Below are 20,538 nucleotides of genomic sequence, written 5' to 3'. Positions count from 1 at the left end.
AGAATATATGCTTTTATCAAAAGGAGACTATCTCCAAACAAAATCATAAAGGTTAGGCTACAAGGCAATCTCAGTATTGAGTGAATGCCTCTTGCAAACAAAACATAAGTAATACTGTAGGAAGGACTATAATGCACACAAATTTTAAATAATGGTCAAATTGGTAAAAAGTCTTCAAGTAAAGTGTCTCTAGGAACACAGAGGGGAATCTGACTAACTTCTCTGCAGTGGAAGTATATAACCTGAGTTGATTTTTGAGTCTGAAATTTTAAGATTAAGGAGATCCAAAGTTTTTCAATATTACCATTGCTGTATTACTTTGTAGAAGCGTTCAGTCCTCAGTGAGGTGTATTGTGATCACTGCAAGAAGGCTCCCAGATTTTTGGTGTGTTAAGAATAAATATAAAAAATGCATCATTTATATTACAGAGTTTAAAAAAATTACCCAAAATTATCAGGAAAAATATCCGAGTGTAAAGTTAATCCAGATCTAACCTTGCAAGTCATGTATGCTTTAGGTGTATATAAGATATATCATAATTACTGTACTGGCCTGTCCGTATTTTCCATGCAATTTTAAAAAATGTAATAATTGCCCCATAAATACACTGGTATGTTTGGGGAAGACACCAAAGGGATGGGTATCCTTTCTCTGTTTTCTCCATGTGTCCCTTTGGTCTCTTCCTCAACCCAGTATTTTCCACTGCTGTCACAGAGCCGAGGTGTGCTGCTGAGGTTCTGAGGGCACTGTGCCACCGAGGAGTCATGGACCAGGATATCATATTCTGTAGGGACCTCTATTTGCCTGCGTAAGGGATTCAGGGTGAGGCCTTGAGGGGTGTCTAGTATATGCAGACGCTTGTTACAAGTCACTCTGTTACTGATCCTTTTAATTTCCATGACCATAATGATCTAGAAACTCGGTCACCAAAAGACTATCAGTCATCCTTCCACACAGATTTGACCAGTTCAAATGCCCATAAATGCATTTTAGGAGGGAAGAATTTACAAGTATAGTATTGGTCACTTCTTTGAGGTGATCATGCTGGATATGAAGCCTCCACTGGGGAGAAAAGGGGGTCTCCTGAGGTCAGCAGCCCTCTCCATTGGATTGTAGCCTGTGAAAGGTGAGCGAATGTGCTCATGTCAACAGCCATTTCTGCCCAAAGGGAATGCTACTAACAGGTATTAAACTAATAATAAGCCACAGACACGGTGTCTGAACTAAGAGAAGCAAATGTCCTTTTCAGATTGGGGTAATCCTCTGCACATATAAAACATTTCACACATTCCTATGGGTGGAATTACTATCTTGTAAATGCTAATGCCTTCTGAAAGCCATCCTCTACCTCACATAAGATTTCCCAGATTCAGAATGACAAGAATTTAACAATCAGAATGTTATTCCTACTGCAGAGTGATTTAAGGTAGTGTCACCATGGATCTGAACAGATTTCGAAATAGAATGATTCCAAAATTGCAATTCTGTGCTAATATGATTATTAATCACATTGAATGTATATAGCATCATAATGTGCTTGTTGCTGTACAGTTAAAGATCCATTTCCAAAACAAATCACATTTCACACTCCAAAGAGATTACAACCTGATGTCACCATTAAGATTTTATTATTCTATATTAGCAGCATTTAACAATATTATACTAATAATTTATAATCATTAGCCATAAGTGCACACATGCGCGCACATATTTATGCATCTGCTTTTGACATTTTGCATATTTCACCATATTACATACACTACATATGTGTACACAAATAGATCTGTTCATATATAGTATAGATCTATTTGTAGTAATTAAGTGTACAATAGGCCTAAATATGGAGTCAATGGAATTACCCTGAATTAACTGGAAGGAAAATTAGAATTGATAGCTCATTCCCTGAGTGATAGACGTATCTACCTAGTTTGAACCTGAATTAATAGGTGTCTGTAAAAAGCATCTTCTTCATTTGTTGTACAAGTAGCATTTTTGCTGCTTTTTCAGTGACAAGAAGTCTTGTGTTCCTGTTTGGTTACTCTTACCAAGCATGGCCAAAAAATCTTTGTGCCCCTTTCATTATTTAAACAGTGTTCACATTATATAAACCACTTCTACTAATTGTTACCCGTGTTGGAATCTCAATAGAAAAGCAAATGGTCAAACGGGCCTCTTTGGTACTGAGATATCCTTTCACTGTTTGATGTGGTCAGACCTGATGTATGTTAGTAGGGCAGTGTGTGGGAACTTGATGCTTCTCAGCTGTACCTGTTCTAAACGTAGACAGAAGACTTGAGTCTTCAGGGCTGCCAAGCTGGCACTTTTCACAAACAAAACTCACACAAAATGCTTTTAAGATATATATGACACAATAGAAAACACACACACAGCATGTTAATTGGTTGGAGCTTGCTTAAAAGCCTGTCTATTCAATTTTATTTGTACCAACCCGTTTGACCATCTAACCATCTCTAACTGCTCTGGGAACCTTTTCCACATCACATGTACCACCCCGAAACAGAGCCTGGATTTTAAAATCTCTTCCTCAGTATCACCACTTCTCTTTTCTTAGCCTTTAAAAATCAGTGCTGCATGAAAAACTGCTTTCTTACAGTCCAAACATTTAGTGTAGTTCTTTCTTCTTCCCAAAATAAAGGATAAATCCTTTCATCTTTTCAGGCATTACCTTAATTTCTGCATCTGTCTCTCAAATAGAGTTTAATGCTTGCAACTCCACTTCCAGCCAAGTCTCTCCTTAATTAGTTTCCTAGGCAACCATTATCAAGACAACTCTGTTGAGTCACCTGCAGGGAGAGGAAGGAAACATAATATCAAAAATCATAGAAATGTAGGACTGGAAGGAACCTCAAGAGATCATCTAGTCAGCCCCCTGTGCTGAGGCAGGATCAAATATACCTAGACCATCCCTGACAGGTGTTTGTCTAAGCCTGTTTTTAAAAACCTCCAGTGATGGGGATCTCTCAACATCCCTTGGAAGCTTCTTCCTTTGCTTAATTATCCTTATAGTTCAAAAGTTTTTCCTAATATCTAACCTAAGTTAACTCTCCCTTGCTGCAGATTAAACTGGCTACTTTTTATTCTGTCTTCAGTGGACATGGAGAACAGTCAATCACCATCCTTTTTATAATAGCCCTTAATGTATTTGTATACTGTTATCAGGTCCCTCCTCAGTCTTCTATGCTCAAGACTAAAAATGTTCTCTTTTTCTTAACCTTTTCTCTGGACTCTCTCCAATTTGTCTACAGCTCTCTTAAAGTTTCGCTCCCAGAACTGGACACAGTCCTGCAGCTGAGTGCCGAGTAGAAGGGACAATTACATAATTATCTTACATAAGACACTCTTGTTAATACACTCCAGCCATATTAGAATAGGAATAGTATAATGCTCCTGTGCAAACGGACAATACATATAACCAGTGACAGCATAGTAGTGCTGGTATCCTTGTGATCTCATTTATGAGTGGGGAAACCCTAACTCAATAGGCAGAAAGCTGCACAAGAACTTAATGTCTCTCCTCAGCGCTGACCAAGCCAGGACTAATTGTATTACTGCTGTACAAAGTGTCAGAGAGGGTGGGAACAGGCACCTGCAGTGCTGTTCAAAGTCCCACCTACATCCTGATGTTCCTGTGTGAGTTCCCTGGAACATTATAACAGCACAGTGTAAATCGTAAGGCCTTCAAGGAGGTCTTTCAGTTGACTTCAGAGGGCTTTGGATCAGGCCCCGAAGTAGTTAAGTACCATCCCATTGCAAACCAATCATCCTTAGTCTATCTACATTTATCTCCTTTGACCGTGAGTCTCTTCTCACTTGCCGCAGTTTTACACCAGTGGAATCCATTAGCTTCATTGGCGTGGCTCCTTTTTTTATACTGGTTTAACCCTTTATGTCCTCACCTAAATGTTCCCCCATTCATGCAAGGTATAGGGACAAGACCATGTGACTAGTCGATTGCTCAGCAACCAACTTGCTTAACAAATTTTGAGAACGAAAATGGCACAACAATTTAAAAGGAAACTATATACTGCCTGAGGAAAAATAGGCCCATATTGTTACATGCATGACCCACTTTGTCAGGGTTTGTAACCATGTTTAAATATTTGCTGTTGGAATTTGGTTCTGCCAAAATATAATAACAAACAAAAATATTAACAATATACAATACAGGATCCCTTAAAAATACCCAGCATTCCTTATCTCCTGGGAAATCGCAAGTAAAGTTAAAGTTGTTAAAGAAAAACATGGCTGTAACTGTTACTACCTCATTCCAGTAAAAATGGCTACACTGCAGTATAGAAGTCTAACAAAACTGGATTAAATCTTCATAATTTCTCCTGGTTCAGGTTTTATGCACAATGGAACCTAGCTATACAGAGAACTCAGATACTGCAGAGCTCTGTTTATAGTGAAGCACAATGAACCTCTCAACTGTTTCAATGCATTGAAATGAGCAAATTGCATTTAATTCCAGTTGTTGTTAATCTCTATAGTGAAGTTCTATTAAAAAAACCCTGGCTTTCCTCTCAGAGGTTGCAATATTTTTTTTTAATTTCATAAGATCTAAAAAAAAAGTAAGCGATAAAAGGGAGAAAGGATGGCTGTGGCTCAGTACTTTTCAGTCTGCTTGAAGGCAATTCTCTGCAGTACAAACTCCTTTAATAAAGATTCTTATGTGAGCATTGGGACTAAATTACTGCGACACTTCTGGGTTATATCCAAATAATAGTCTGGAGTAAGGCTGACATGGTTTCTGAATGCAGTAATGCTTTATATAAGCAGAGTTCTGTGTTTTCAAGGACTCCACTTCAAATCTTTGAGCCACTGCTATGATTACAATGATTGCTGTGAAATACTGATGGGTTGCAAAAGTATTTTAGAGTTAATCTCCCAACAATAGGAATATAGCATGCAATGAAGAGGGGAAATAAATTAGATGTACATTTTATATCTCTCCTGAAAAGATTTTGTGTGTATGTGCATGCACTAGGGACATTTCCCTGTGCAGACAATTGACTTTAAACATATGACTTAAACATTTTGGATAAACTTCTCATCAAACGTACAGCAATGTAAAACAGCTGGAATCTTTTGGAAATTTTCAAAATGGAGTTATTTTAAATCTATTAGAGTTCTACAGAGAAGGCTTTAAAGGGTTTGAATAGTACCAAAACCAACTGAAGATTGGCTTCCTCCTTGAAGTAGTCCATGTTTGAGAATGATTTCTGTTAATGATCATATTTAATTAAGTGATTTGTCCATCCTTTAAATAGAAAACTGAAATTTTAGTGAAGTTACACCAGTGTCAGAGTGAGGCAAGTGGGGGGAGAATTAGGTCCCTTAAGCTTTGAATATATTGCAGCATATGGGAACTGGGCTTAAAGTAGCCAAGACTGCAGTGCTCACTGTTACCAAGAATGGGCAGTGGTCCTTCTCTTTGGGCCGTGCGTGACAATGTCTTTGTGTAGCACAATAGCCATGGTTAGTACAGTCCACTTCCTCTTTAGCAGAATGTTGCCTTGTGTGGGGTTAAAGATAAGTACCTGAATTGTGGTTCTGTTTTCAGGGATTCTCTGGGGTTTGCAATGCATATTACCATCTCACCATACTTTTTGATTAATCAGTTCCACAAAGTATCAAAACTTCACGGGGAGACTGGAAAGTGGTGGCATGATTTAGTTCCATGAGACTTCTCCTGCACAAAGTCTAACAGGGCTAAATTCCTCTACAGCTATAAAGGTAAACTTCTAAATTGTCCATATCTAAGTCTTTCAATCTCTCTTTGAAGGCCATGCCCGATTACTCTCAGGCCAGATTCTGCCCTTGTCCATATCAAAGCATCTCACAAACTTTAATATATTCATACTCCCAACACCCTGTGAAGTACGATAGTACTATTATCCCCATTTTACAGATGGGAACTGAGGCACAGAGAAACTAAGTGACTTGCCAATGGTCACATAGGAAGCCTGTGGGAATTCAGTCCTCTGAGTCTCAGGCTAGCACCCTTAACCAATGGACCATCCACTCGTCTCTAGGCCAGTAAAGGTTGTAACTCTGGAAAAAAAAAAAAAGGTAGCTGAGCAGGAGAGCTAGTGAGCAAGGGAGGCAGCATCAAAGAACAAACGTCCTCTGCAAAGCTGTAGCGTTCTGTCAGCCTTCAAAATGAAGAATAAAACAGTTATGGCGAACAAGGTAAATAATGTAGGGCTGATTGAAATTTGCCCCCAACACTATTCTGGGCTGTGCTTTTCTGAAGGCTCGAGCCCTGCATGAAATTTTAAGTTTGAATTTTGAGACTGCGAGGTTACAGAGGACTGAGAACACATGAGAATCTCTGGGAAAATTTTAAAAGGGAGTGGATTTTAATCTATTAGAATTCTCCAAAGAAGGATCTAATCAGCATAAGCAGCACCTAGGAAATTAAAGCGTGTCCTCCTTCCTGAAATAGTCCATGTTTGAGAATAACTGCTGTGAATGAGCTTGTTTAATTAAGGGATTTACACCCTAATTGTGGAAAATTCAATGTAAGCATAACTGTAGAGTTGCCAGCGCACTTCCATAATACAACTGGCATTTAATTTAATTCATTATTCTCTCTTGTAAAGTTAAAGAGGAATTCGCCATTTAAAAAAAAGACAGTAAAACACACATACAGTAGCTACTGTACACTTGCTCCTGTCTTTAGTGGAACCCCCGTGGGAGTAAGGTTCTACTTTTAGGAATCTCTTTGCAGGATAAGGGACAAAGATGTCTCCCCAACAAGTACTATGTGCCTACCCTTTTGTTTATCCTTTCTATTTCCTAGTTAGGCGTCGTCATGATTTGAACAGTAACTTCTGCTTCTGATCTTGGTTTGAGTGGAGTGGCTTTGAGTGGTGAAGAGTAGTTGCTGGTTTTGATTGATTTTGGCGTCAAGGTATTTGTTCAGAAGGACATGGCCTGTGGAGATAGATGCAGTGCTGAGAGGTACAACTCTATTGTTTTCTGTTCTCATCTGTCTAGACAAAGAAAGGTCTTGATTTAAAAGAGAGGTGGTTTAATGAATTATGTTTGGCTTGAAGAGTAAACTATTGTGATTATGAATGTCAGTTACTATGGGTTGTAAATCTTTCCATCTCAATGTCCTCAGGGTCCTAAGGCTTTTGAGGTAGCATGTGTCCTTTAACAATAAGAATACAGCCAGCTTGGGTAAATAGGTTATACACTTAACTCCCAAAAAGAAGGAAGTGGAACATAAACAGGTTTGGGGAGACTGTTTTAGAGCACAATAAATTGCTTACACACATCAAATTGTAAGAAAATGGGGAAGAATATTGTGCCCTCAAAACCTATGTGTTGGATGGTGATTTTTTTTCTAAAAAGCACCAAGTATAAATACATATCCAGATAGTAAATGCACCTTCCATTGCATGGCCTTCAATCAGGAAACACTGACTTGTTTACAGAGGGAGGAACTACTGGAAGGAAAGAATGGAGGGGGGGAAGCAATAGTGCTTTCATATATTCCTAGTGCTGGCCTAAGAAGACCATAATGCATAGCCATCACCTAACTGGGAGATGAAAGATGTTTATTCATGCCGCAAAAGTGTGTCTCTTATAGGCAAATGCTAAAATTGCCAATTCAGTAAGGGACAAATTCTGCCCCTTTGATGTGAACGTGTGTGTGTGTGTGTGTGTGTGTGTGTGTGTGTGTGTGTGTGTGTGTGTGTGTGTGTGTGTGTGTGTGTGTGTGTGTGTGTGTATCTACATAGATATCTATACAGATATATATAGAGGGCTGGCTCCAGGGTTTTTGCCGCCCCAAGCAATGGAAAAAAAAAAGCTGCAATCGCGATCGGCGGCAGCTCCACTGCGCTGCTTTCTTCTTCGGGGCAGGTCCTTCCCTCCGAGAGGGACCGAGGGACCCGCCGCCGAATTGCTGATGAAGAGCCCGACTTGCTGCCCCTTCCCTTTGGCCGCCCCAAGCAGCTGCTTGCTGAGCTGGTGCCTGGAGCCCACCCTGTGTGTATATATATATAAAACAAAATTGGAACAAGTTGTATCCTCTAAAGGCTCCATGCTTAATACATGAGCCATCCTTCAGGAGCAGGGGCTCACCAGATCCCTAGGACTTCTGTCTGTGATGTTACATCCCGCTAAAGGAGAAAGGGTTTGACACCCACAACGACGCTCTTCATATAATACCTTATTAAAAAGGCAGGCTTCCAATTCTGAGGTGGAATAACAAGTGCAGGTGAGGCAGGAGAACTGAGCAGGCAAAATCCATAGACACATGAGGACATGGATGAATGAATGCATGGATTTTTATGCTACTTTCCACTACCTCATATATTGTATGAAAATACAAAATCTGGCAATCGGGGATAGGGCAGAGCGTACATTTGTGACACTCCACAGAGGACACTAAATCAATGAAACAGCAGATTGATTATACTCATCCAGATATGCAGTTATTTTTCATCTGTGTCAAACTATATGTTTGGAATCATCATTTAAATATTTGAATACAGTCTTCATTGAATATTTAACCCAAGTATAATGCAGTACTACTCACTAATACGAACTGAAAATATTGTTTACCTTATTTAACTGTATCAGAATCCCTGGAGGCTAGATTCTGCTCCCCATTAACACTGGTGTAGGATAGTAAATTGCCTGCAGTGTTGGGATCACTATCTGACTCCCTGTATGAGAGGACAGAACACATGATGGAAGCTGCTTCTGTGGAATGTGGAGGGGGTTTCATTTTAGTGAAATCAAAGGCATGTCACATATCACCTTTTCAGTTGTGACATGTCATTGCTAGGTGGGGCATGCCTTTCATTGCTACATAATCCTGCAACCCTTTTGGAAATTAATCTCGTGGTGACAATGAACATGGAGTGACAGAAAGACCAACACAGGCCTTATATGATATTGGCAAAAATTGATATTATGGGGATATTTGGTGGAGGTAATTCAGCATGGAATAAGTATTCAGAGCACTTGACGGGAGCTTGATTTTGCCCCCAAAACATATTTGTGCTTCAGATAATGTTGGGGGAATGGGTACTACAATTTCAAGTAATGAAATTACTCTGGTGAGGTAACGAAGTGGCTCCTTCTGAGTCTGATAGAAGCAAACACTGATTCCTAGTTTGATAGTTAAATCATTTCACCTCAAGGGAAGAAGTTTTCCATTTTACAAGGGCTTTTCATCTTCTGCACTCTTCCTGCTTGGCATACTACTAGCTGGATGCTGAGAAGTGACCTATGCAAAATAAATTGAATAATATATTAAAAAAAGGATTATACCTTGGATGCCACATACTATCCCCTAGATTATTTGCCCTTTGTATGTATGATAATGATTTAAAAGATTAATAGACCTTTCTTAAGATTAGACTGTCCACTGTAGGAGATGAAACACAGACAGCTCTTGTAAAGCATCAGCAGCAGGCATATAAAAATAGGGTGGCATAAGTGGCCACTTTTCAACTTGAGAAGGGCTTTTACAGTTGCTCCTTTTCTTCAGCCTTAGACACTCAGCTAGACAAGGTGCACTGCAGATGACCTCAAGACAAGCTGAACATTTTATCTTACATACTGGGACTTGGTTTAGAGGACCTCGATTGCAGCTTGTATTGACGTAATAAATTGAATCATTAACTCAATAGTCTGAGGCCCTGTTTTCTCTGATATAAGGTTCTGAAGCCCAGAGAGGAATAATTCCATGCCCTGGACCCCATTCTTGTTGCCTCACAAGCCACAACTCCTCAGCCAGTCAACCCAATACCGGGTAGGATCAACTTCATATATGGGGCACTGTTGCCAGATAGATATACCCCATCACCAGGGATCAGGTCACATGGGACAAATAAGGGGTTATGGCTGTCTTAGCAGCGCAGCGTAGCCTAGGAGCCAGAGTCCTTGAGCAGCACCCACATCCTGTGGTGGGTGTGGGGCAGGGTAGGGTGACCCAGGCCAACCTTCTCCACCAGGTCCTGACCTTGTGAAACCTGTAATCAGTGATTCCATTGGGTTTCCTATTTTAACAGTCATGTTCCTGGGTCCCTTCCTATCCTTAATAGAATCATAGAATATCAGAGTTGGACGGGACCTCAGGAGGTCATCTAGTCTAACCCCTGCTCAAAGCAGGACCAATCCACAGACAGATTTTTGCCTCAGATCCCTAAATGGCCCCCTCAAGGATTGAACTCATAACCCTGGGTATAGTAGGCCAATGCTCAAACCACTGAGCAATCGTCCCCAATTGGTTTCTGTTCTGTCAGTTCTCCTTGGGGTGTCAGCCATTCAGCTCACTCCTTATCCTCTGGCGTCAGCAGGGATTCTGTTGTCGATCTCACTGGCTTGGCCTCCATGGTCCACAGCTCCAGCTAGTCCCTGGCAGGAGCCTGCAGCTCACATCTGCCCTCCCTCTCCTCCAGCCAAAACTGAGCTGGGCCACTCCCTTTAATATCTGTCTTCAGGTTGAGCATGCCCAGCAGGAGTGAGGGGGCATGGCTTCTTTGGCCCACAGTGTAAAGTTAACCCTAACTGGGTCAGTGTGAGGTACATACACCCCATCACAGACATACTATACCTATAGTCATCTTCACACCCAAAAATCCTTCCACCACAAGCAGTACAAACCAGCATGCATGATAGCTCAGTGGTTTGAGCATTGGCCTGCTAAACCCAGAGTTGTGAATTTCATCCTTGAGCGGGTCGCTTAGGGATCTGGGGCAAAATCAGTACTTGGCCCTGGTAGTGAAGGCAGGGCACTGGACTCAATGACCTTTCAAGGTCCCTTCCGGTTCTAGGAGATAGGTATATCTCCAATATAAAAAAGATCTGAGCTTTAAGAAAGGCAACTAAGACAACCAACATCTCTAAGAAAAGACTCAGTCTTAACAAGCTGAGATATAATAAACACAATCTCACTTATGTTCAGAGTGTGCTCTACATCTTGCCAGACTCAATAGCTACAGGAATCTCCCTAACATCTCAAGCTGTTTTCAGACCTCTTGAAGAATGACGTGGTCCTCTCCCTTTAGCGTGCCTATAAATATTAATATCCCACCAGATGATCACTGTCGAAAGCTCCAAAGAAAGGAGGAGGGGGGAACCCTAGTCAATCAGCCCTGGTGGAGAAAATTCTCCTGGATCACAAATATGTCACTCAGATTCCAGCCTGAGTATATGAATGAGGCTCAGTCCATTTGGGGCCCAAAAGATTGTTTCTGTACCATATGCTGTCTTACCTGAGGAGATAAGAGTAGGTGCCCCATAGCTTATTTGGTTTATTGACCTGCTGTATGTGGGGTCAGGTATAAAATCAGCTGTACTGTTCAAACAGAACTGCCAGACTTAGAGATCACTGCCGAGTGCATTTAATGTGACATCTGATATGGCTGAGGGTCCCTGCCACCTCAAAGTTGGCAGCTTGCCATCCTGTGGAAAATTTGGCCCATATTGTTTGTTTGCTTTTCTGTTGAAAAACATCATACCATCTCACTCACTTTTGCACAGTGCAGTGGAAACAAGAAGTGCCGTACAAGTGCTTCTAGTTATTACATCGATTACTGGTGCAGTGCTACCATGAAATATTTCTAAAGCAGGGGATGGGGGATTGCTGCTGCCACAACTTAGGTACCAGTGCCCCAATCCTCAAAGACTTAGGCATGTGCTTAAAAGTCAGTGGGAATACTCCCATGCTTTAAGTTAAACACTTACATAAATCTTTGCAGGATTGGGACACAAATCACTAAATGGATAACTTCATGTTAAGTATTATCTCAATATTAAGCCCTTTCAAAATGAAAAATGTTTGACACCAAGACTCCTATTTACAATATTTTAAAATCTGGGTATCTAGGAAAGTGATCTATTTCCTCCCCCTTTTTTAACATCGAGTAATAACAGTACAAGAGTTAAAACAGCCTTTTCATTCCCTGTTATAGTAGAAATGGAAAGCTACATTACAGTGAGCCACATCTTTAGCTGTCATTCCATTTAAGTGGCATACTTCTGTGAGATGTCACATATGAAAACCACAGGAAAAATCTGTAGGCTTCCTTTTATAGCAACAGTGCCAGTCATCTCCAGTGTTTATCTAATGGAAAGATACAACTGTCTCATAAATATCTGGATTATGACCTTTAGCTCAGTCAGTCTAATGAAAAAGGAACAGATTTCTACACTCATATGGCCTGAATTTAGTTTTCAACTTTTTCAAAACAAAGATAGATAAATAATGTTGTTAAACATAATGAACTGACTAGATTGAGATGTATTCAAGTAACTAGAATGGAAGACGAAACCCAAATAGGTATTAATCGAACTTTGTACTTTGCCTTTCACTGCCGTCTTGGCCACCGCATGTTTTCATCTAGGTAATAACAAAATTGTATCCTCTTAATTGATGCACCCATGTTGGGATTCACCAAGCCCATGAGAACTGTAATAATTCTAGAAGATTTTCCAGAATTGATGTATTTTCTTTAGTGAATACAACATCTGCAATGGAAGCTTCCTTTCACTGCTTTACCTTCTTGCCTCATCCATAACATGGCTGGACCACCTCTAGGAGAGAAAGGAGGGCTCATGCATAAGTCCTTTGCCTTATCGCTGAAAGAGAGGTGCTGGTTAAATATATTTTACTGTATAATTGTAAAAGATTTTGACCATTGCTATAATTCCCTCCAGCTCAACAGCAAAAAAATTATCTCCTCCTCCTGTGGGGCATTCGCCTTCTGAAATAAAAACAAAACAGGGATATATAGCTTTTTAAAAATACTTAAAATAAGTAACACTGATTGGTCCCCCTCACCTGTGCCACTCCTGCCTGCCTCTCCATATTTTCCTCTTCCATTCCCTCCAAGCCACTTTTGCTTCCCACTCCAGGTTCCGTGTTTCCCTCTGTCCCCTCTTTCCTTAGCTTTGCCCCACTGTTTATGTTCACCTCCTCCCTCTACTTCCTCACTGCCTTGGTTTCTCACTAGGTCCATGCCACACCAGCTCTTTCTGTTCTGTTCCGTCTCCGTTACCATGGTTTAACAACACACTCCTCACCCCCCCTCCTTCCCTACTTGACAATTTATTGGTCTCCGAATCATTGATTTTCTCCTCCCACCAGCTCCAATTCTGAAACCTCAGGAAGAAAATGAATAGGTCAATAGTGACCTATTGTCTGGACCAAATCAGAAGTAATTGTAAAGCCAGTCGGTAGTATCTGAGTCAAAGAGTAAGAGAGTCAGTTTCAGGCTAATACAAAAAATGACATTGCTGCCCCCATCTTCTTCCTGCACTCCCAGACGTGCATACCGTGATAGTGAGAATTTGAGAGAGATGTTCCTTCTGAGAATGATCACTGACCTTCCTCAGAATCCTCCCAATGTTGTTCCAGTTCAACCCATTCCCAAGAGAGGCCTGGAAAGGTCAGCTCTGGGTGTGAACTTCCCTGTAGTATGGTGGTTTCAGCTCCACTATTCCCATTTAGTTCCATCTCTAAATAATATGGTTGTTGCACAACATGATTTGTTAGTGCTGACACACATGAAGCTGCACGGTATATCGCATTCCATCTAGACAGGATGTATTGTACTGTCTGAAGAGCACCACCTGCCTGAAAAGGAAGTCAGGGCTTTTTGGTGAGCATTTTCTTTGGAACTATGCTACTCTCTCAAACCTAGTTGATTTGTGTAGCCACATGATCATAAGAGCATGCTTTTTTCATCATTATTGTTAGAGAAATGCCAAGTGGTTTTGTAGCAATTCAACATGGAACAAATACAGCAAAATTAGCTAATCTCTATATTCAGCCTTTGAAAATTGCACTGAAAATTTACCGGCCCAGATACAACCTCTACTTGCCTCCTTATTACCATGGTGATTGATAATAATTATAAACAAATGGTATTTTATGTATCCATTCAAAAAAAATCATTCACCCCAGGCAAGTGAGTGACTAGCAACATGCAAAGCTGATGGAATCATTCAAAAATGGTACATAATCCAAGACTCCATTCAGCATAAACAACATCTGCTCCTGCCCAATACCTCGAGACGTTTATTCTAAAGCCCAGGACATTTTAATTAGGACACTTTTTGATTTTTGTGCTTATTAACTGGTGACATATTTTAAGGGTTAATTAAAAAAACCAAACCTTTGTTGCGACAGTGTGTTAAACCTGACATAGTCTTTCTACCTACAAGATAAAATTAGGTAGGATCAGAATTTTGAATTATTCATGACTTTTTCTAACCAATTTTTCACCCTCTCCTCCTCCTCCTTTGTTCAGTTTCAAATCTTCTATGCTTTCCTTTCACTCAAAGTGAAAGCATCATTAAGTCTAGGAAGTGAAACATCCCAAAGACATGTAATTCAGTGAAATCCTTGTCCTGTAATCCTAACATTCTATTCAGTGTCAGTATTCAATATCCTCCTTCCTATATAAGCTCCACAATATATCAGCAGTCGATGAGATTTATTTTTATGTCCCTGTTTCCTTCTTCATGAAAAGCTTTATCCATTCTTTTACTCCCTTAGGAGCTACATTGATGTGGGTGATTGGGTCTGCTATGCTTGCTAATCCAGCAGCTCTTCTCTTCATTCAAATTGCTGTAATGTTTGCGGACGGGATATGCTTGTTTAGGGTTAGGCTAGCACGTGCTGAGTTTTAAAAGCATTATTAATATCTAATTATAATCTGACATGCTTGAGTAATATTTGAATATAAATATTAGCAGGGTTTCTTCTGGAACCTGCTTTGTAAACTAAGGCTTGAATAAAGCAGTTTGGCCGTTTTTAGGGCAATTGAAATTATTTCTGGCCATTAATGGAGACAAGCTATTGGATTGGATGGACCTCAGGTCTGCTGTCCGGGAGAAAGGGAAGTGCAGTGGGGAACGGGCTGATGGGAGTTGTAGTGCCCTGCTTTTCAGCTCCATCATACTATGTTTCCTAGTTGCTCCATTCCTGTTGACTTCACTGGAAGCCCCATGCATGAGTTCAAAGGCAGAATATGGCTTTTAGTGTCATGGTGTTGTCTCTTCAGAAATATGCACATTTCTGGTCAGAAAAAAGAAAACCTCACTTACTAAGGATAAAATGTCAAAGAATGTTGCTCTTGATTTACAAGTGTAAAATCCTTTGCCTCTAACCTTTCAAAAGTAAATTACCTCTGTTAATGTAAAATGCAAACATACAGGGAATTTAGTATGCAAATAACATGTATGCCAAATGCATCTAAGGGGGGCATGCAGATTTCCATAGAAAACAAATGTGAGTGTAGACAAGCAGATGTTTTTTACCAATAGAGCGTACGTACAGTTCTCAAGAGGACCTGTCTAGCAATTTATTTTCAAATTGTTGGAAGTATGCAAATGCCTCAGAATTAAAAGAAATGGCTTCTATTAAGGACAAGGCAGTCCAAAGAGGCAACTGGGAATTTAATAATTCAAGTATTGTAACCGGCCCAGCAGTATATCTAAAGGCATCGACTCAAATGTCAGTTAAACTTATCAAGGAGATAAGTGGCATTTTTGGACAGATGTCTTCTAGAGTGTGGCATCTGGATCCTTTATCTGTCACCCATACATAAGCCAGAGAGTTGTGATAATGTTCCATGCTGGATATTTCCCTTTAAAGGTTGAGTCTACTCTGAAAAGTGTGTGTTTAAAAGTGGCACTTCCCTACTCAACAGAGCCGATCCCTGTGTGTAGTCAGTGTTACAGCTAATTTGTATTGTGAAAAATATAAGTGTTGACTACTTTTTACTCCTGTTAGCACAACAAAACTAAAGGAGAGTGAGTTTGATTCTATCCTGTTTCATGCATAATCAGCAGGATGAACTGACTTGTAATTGCAGAATCAAATCCTTCCTGAAGACTGTGGGGTTGCACTGCTGATGCTGAGGTTATAATTTGAAGACAATGGGATTGCACAGATGGAATTGCAAAGTCACAAGCTAACCTGCACCATTTTTATTACTGGTGATTCAACATCAGCATCGGTGGAACTAGGGGTGCTGCCACCAGGGCCGGTGTAAGGATGTTTCGTGCCCTAGGCGAAACTTCCACCTTCTGCCCTCCCCTGTCCCCAAGCACCTGCCCTGAGGCACCCCTGCTGCAGCAGCTCCTCCCCTCCACCCTGAGACGCCCCCCGTGGCAGTTCCCCACTCCCAACCCTCTGCCCTGAGGCATCCCTCCCCCGCCCCAGCTCACCCCTGCTCCGCCTATACCCCAAAAACATTGTTGCCGCTTCACTTCTCCCACCTCCCAGGCACCTAAGCTGATTGGCGCCGCAAGCCTGGGAGGCGGGAGAAGTGAAGCAGCTCACCTCTGCCCTGCCTTCTCCCCGAGCACGGCATGGCTGCTTCACTTCTCCTGCCTCCCAGGCTTGCGGCCCAATCAGCTTAGGCGCCGCAAGCCTGGGAGGCAGGAGAAGTGAAGGAGCCACAGCATGCTCGAGGAGGAGGTGGGGCAGGGGTGAGCTGGGGCGAGCTGGGGCAGGGAGTTCCCCTGTGTGCCACACCTCCTTACTTGCTGCAAGTGGTCCTCCCCACACTCCCCTGCCCCAGCTCCCTCCGCCTAAATGCCGGCAGTGACCGGGGCGGCCGAAGATCCGGCCGCTGCCGTCACTGCCGAAGAAAATACTGCCCCCTGAATCCTAGTGCCCTACATGACCGCCTAGGTTGCCTAAATGGTTGCACTGGCCCTGGTCCTACCCCTGTCTGGCAAGCATGTGTTCTATCATTAGCTGTACACATAAGCCAGCCCTGATACCATTCGGCGCATGCCAAGAAAGGAAGCAAAGCACTCCCCAGGTTCCGAGGTGCTGGAACAATTTGTGTAGTGGGGGTACTGAGAGCCATTGAACCAAACTGCAAACCCTGTATGTAATGGAAACCACTCTAAGCCAGGGTGTGTGGCAGCCAGGGCCGGTGCAACCATTTAGGCAACTTAAGTGCCCCGGTCACCGCCAGCATTTAGGTGGAGAGAGCTGGGGCAGGGGAGCATGGGGAGGGCTGCCTGCAGCAAGGGGGGTGTGGCACGCAGGGGAACTCCCCGCCCCAGCTCACCCCTGCCCCGCCTCCTCCCTGAGCACGTCGTGGCCACTTCACTTCTCCCGCCTACCAGGCTTGCAGCGCCTAAGCTGATTGGCACCGCAAGCCTGGGAGGCGGGAGAAGTGAAGCAGCCACGGCATGCTCGGGGTACTTGTGCGAGAAGCATGGGAGAGCTGGGGTGGGGAGGTGCCTCAGAGGGGGGGCACGGGGGGTGGGGAGGGTGCAAGGTGGAAGTTTCGCCTAGGGCGCGAAACATCCTTGCACCGGCCCTGCCTGGGCTCCCACGGAAGCTACAGAAGGCAACAATTCCCTGCCGTTTTTCAGCCATCATGAACAGAGCCGCACAGCTTCCGCTGCTTTTTCCATGTTGTCATTCATGGGCTCCCATCGAAGCTACAGAAGGCAACAATTCCCCGCTGTTTTTCAGCCATCGTGAACAAAGCCACACAGCTTCTGCCACAAATTCTGCTCACGTTTCCGCTGCAAACTCTGCTTTCCCGCTCTTGCAGCTCTAACGAGCTTCCCAACTCCATGAAAGCTACAGAAGACAACCATTTACCGCCTTTTATAGGCCATGCTGAACTGAACAGCTTGTTTCGTGCCCTTTTTCCAGGATTACCCGTGCAGGCACCATAGCGCTGCAAGCATGGAGCCTGCTCAGATCTCCACTGCAGTTTTGACCATTGTAAATACCTTGCGCATTATCCAGCACTGTGTGCAGTACCTGCAAAACTGGGCGAGGAAGCAACGACAACACAATTACTATACTGATGAGGACATGGACACAGACATTCCTAGAAGCACAGCATGTGGCGATTGGGAGGTCATGGTGACATTGGGTCTGGTTCATGCTGTGAAATGCCGATTCTAGGCCCGGGAAACAAGCACAGACTGGTGGGACTGCATAGTGTTGCATGTCTGGGATGATTCCCATTGGCTTTAACCCGGGATTGCGATCTCGATTTAAGCGCTACTCCACTTGCCAAGGTGTAATACAGAAATCGATTTCAAGAGCCCTTTAAATCAAAAAAGCTGGTTTGGTCATGTGGACGGAATCTTTTTTTTTTTTTCCCTAATTAACTTGGCTAATTCTGAAATAACAGACTAGTGTAGACCAGGCCTAAGACTGGAATCCATAAACAACTGCTGGTTGAAAAATGATTTCCCATGTTCAATTAGCAAGATACTTCTCCGTTTATGATAGGAATTGTCTGTGCTACTGTTAAGGCCATTGGTCCAATTCTGGAGGCCATTGGTCCAATTCTGCTTTCCTTATTTCTGACAGTTCCTATTGGGCATTTTGAACTGGAGTCCTATGTGGCTACATAGGCCACATGATCCTACTGTGGCGTCATCTGTTCTTGAGCTCTCAGTTATATTCTGTGTAGTAACCTGTTGGTTCTGCAATTCCCATCTGCTCTGCATGCCACTCAGTCAGCGAATTCCTACCTCTCCCTAGTTAGCTGCTTGGATGCAGGGGTTAGTTGAAATGAAGGAGAGACTGCTGATAGAGACAGAGCTGGTTGGGGTACTTTCACAGAAGGTCCTCACAAAAGCTTCAGGTAGCCATGAACTAGGTCCCAGTTGCACAAATTATTAATAAACCAAATAGTGGGCATAGGGTGACCAGATAGCAAGTGTGAAAAATCGGGACAGGGATGGGAGGTAATAGGTGCCTATATAAACAAAGCCCTGAATATTGGGACTGTCCCTATAAAATCAGGACATCTGGTCACCGTAAGTGGACAATATATGGGCCCAGGCTGAACTGTGAGACAGTGAGATTTTGCCATTAATTTGAATGGAAGTGGGTCCTGTGTTGTAAAATGTTAATTGTTTCTGTTTTTTTTTCCTTATGCTCATTGCGACTCATTCTCTTACATTAAGTGATACATGTTATTTCTTCTACACACAGGTTGTAATCCTTGGTAAACATTCCAGAGGTTATCACTACATGCTAGCTAACCTGGTAAGAACTTTTTCATCAGCAGACGTATAACTAAGTTTTAGAGGGTAATATATTCTATACAGGTTGTGTCAACTTTAATCAGCTAAGGAGGAAATGCATGAAGGAGTGCCTGGATTTCGAGAAATGACTTCAGTAAATACTAGAACTGGTATGCAATAGTCATTTCTACTCAATTACACAGTCTTTGTTTTGTTTAAGAAGCTCGTATCCTTTACTAATTTAAAAATAATAATTCAATTATATGTTCTCCACTACTTTATATCCTCTTAAATAACACACTAGATAATACTAATCTTCTGTATAACAGATTTTAAATTTAAACACTGTAAAAATAATTACATATTATTTGTACATCATACAAGTGATATAAAGAGCCAAGTTAAAATTTGTAATTCCACGTAGTAAAGTGGCCAGACTGTTTAACCACTCATTGGCTTTATATAGGTAGATCCTCACTGCAGAGTTAGTACAGTACTTTATACATATTCATTGACCAGGCAAAGAACAGTATATTTTAATCCATATTAAAAATACACTTCTCCACACTCTATAACTGACTTTTCAGATATTTCTTTGATATTTTTGAAAAGCAATCAGCTAGACATGCTGCAGAAAAGGGTTATAATGTAGTTGATCCTGCAGAAAGAGTCATTTTTAGCTTCTGTGTGTAGAAAATGTTCTTCTAAAGTCATATCACACTTTCTAGTTACTAATCCTACTTTGTAGAACAGTCTCTATAATCATTTTTTCTGGTTATGATTAAAGCAGGTTAGATGAATTTTAAAATGTCATTTTCCTTATAAATACTTTGTGGCTTTAAAATGTGTCACTGTGCATTATGGAACTGATCCTATTCACACTAACTACAGTGTACTTCACATAAACCAAAAAACAATGGGCTATTACTTTGTGCCACGCATAGCCATTTACAGTTCTACAAGGTGACTGCAAACTGCTACCCAATCAACTTGCTTTCTACATTCACTTTACACAGGAGTAAATGACAATATGAGGCATAGGGCAGTGGAGAATCAGGCCCACAAGGCTTGAAAGTGAAACATTAAGGTCAATATGCCAGACAGTGCAGTGTTAATTGTCACAATGAGGATCATGCTTTGCCATAACACAGCAGTGAGAACAACAAGGGGCATCATGCCTCTGAGCTACCGAGCTTTCTGGCACTCTCTCATACTGTTAAGCATTTGCCGCTCTGCTGGCTGGTGCAGAGGAGATAATGGAGCCAGGGCCCAACGTTCTCCATCTCTTTTGGTGGTGATGTTAACCATGGCTGACTTTTCAGCAGAAGCATCAAGGAGGCTCCTTGCACCCCATTTCCCCTTTACCCTCCACCTTTAACACATGCACAAGGTGCAAGAACCAGCTGTAGCACCCTGCATGGAACTTGGAGGGAGGAGTACAGATTGCAGAAGGAAAGAGTTTTTGGAAGAAGCACCAAGAAGCTATTGGGAATGCACGTGGCTAGAATGCTACCTGCAGA

The 20,538-nt window shown here is 41.9% G+C and overlaps 1 protein-coding gene across 4 annotated transcripts in view; it reads left to right on the top strand.

Moving 5' to 3' along the window:
• GRIA3 (glutamate ionotropic receptor AMPA type subunit 3) overlaps positions 1–20,538 on the top strand; it is a 205,988-nt gene that overhangs the window by 87,799 nt on the left and 97,651 nt on the right. For all 4 annotated transcript variants that reach the window (XM_030574935.1, XM_030574938.1, XM_030574939.1 and 1 more), the window contains one exon: positions 18,987–19,040. In XM_030574935.1, coding sequence (XP_030430795.1) covers positions 18,987–19,040 — 54 coding nt within the window. The remainder of the gene's footprint in view (positions 1–18,986; positions 19,041–20,538) is intronic.

This window comes from Gopherus evgoodei, chromosome 9 (genome assembly GCF_007399415.2).
Source record: "Gopherus evgoodei ecotype Sinaloan lineage chromosome 9, rGopEvg1_v1.p, whole genome shotgun sequence".
Taxonomy (NCBI): Eukaryota; Metazoa; Chordata; order Testudines; family Testudinidae; genus Gopherus; species Gopherus evgoodei.
The sequence above is the reverse complement of the archived record's forward strand: the minus strand, read 5'-3'. Positions and strand labels throughout refer to the sequence as shown.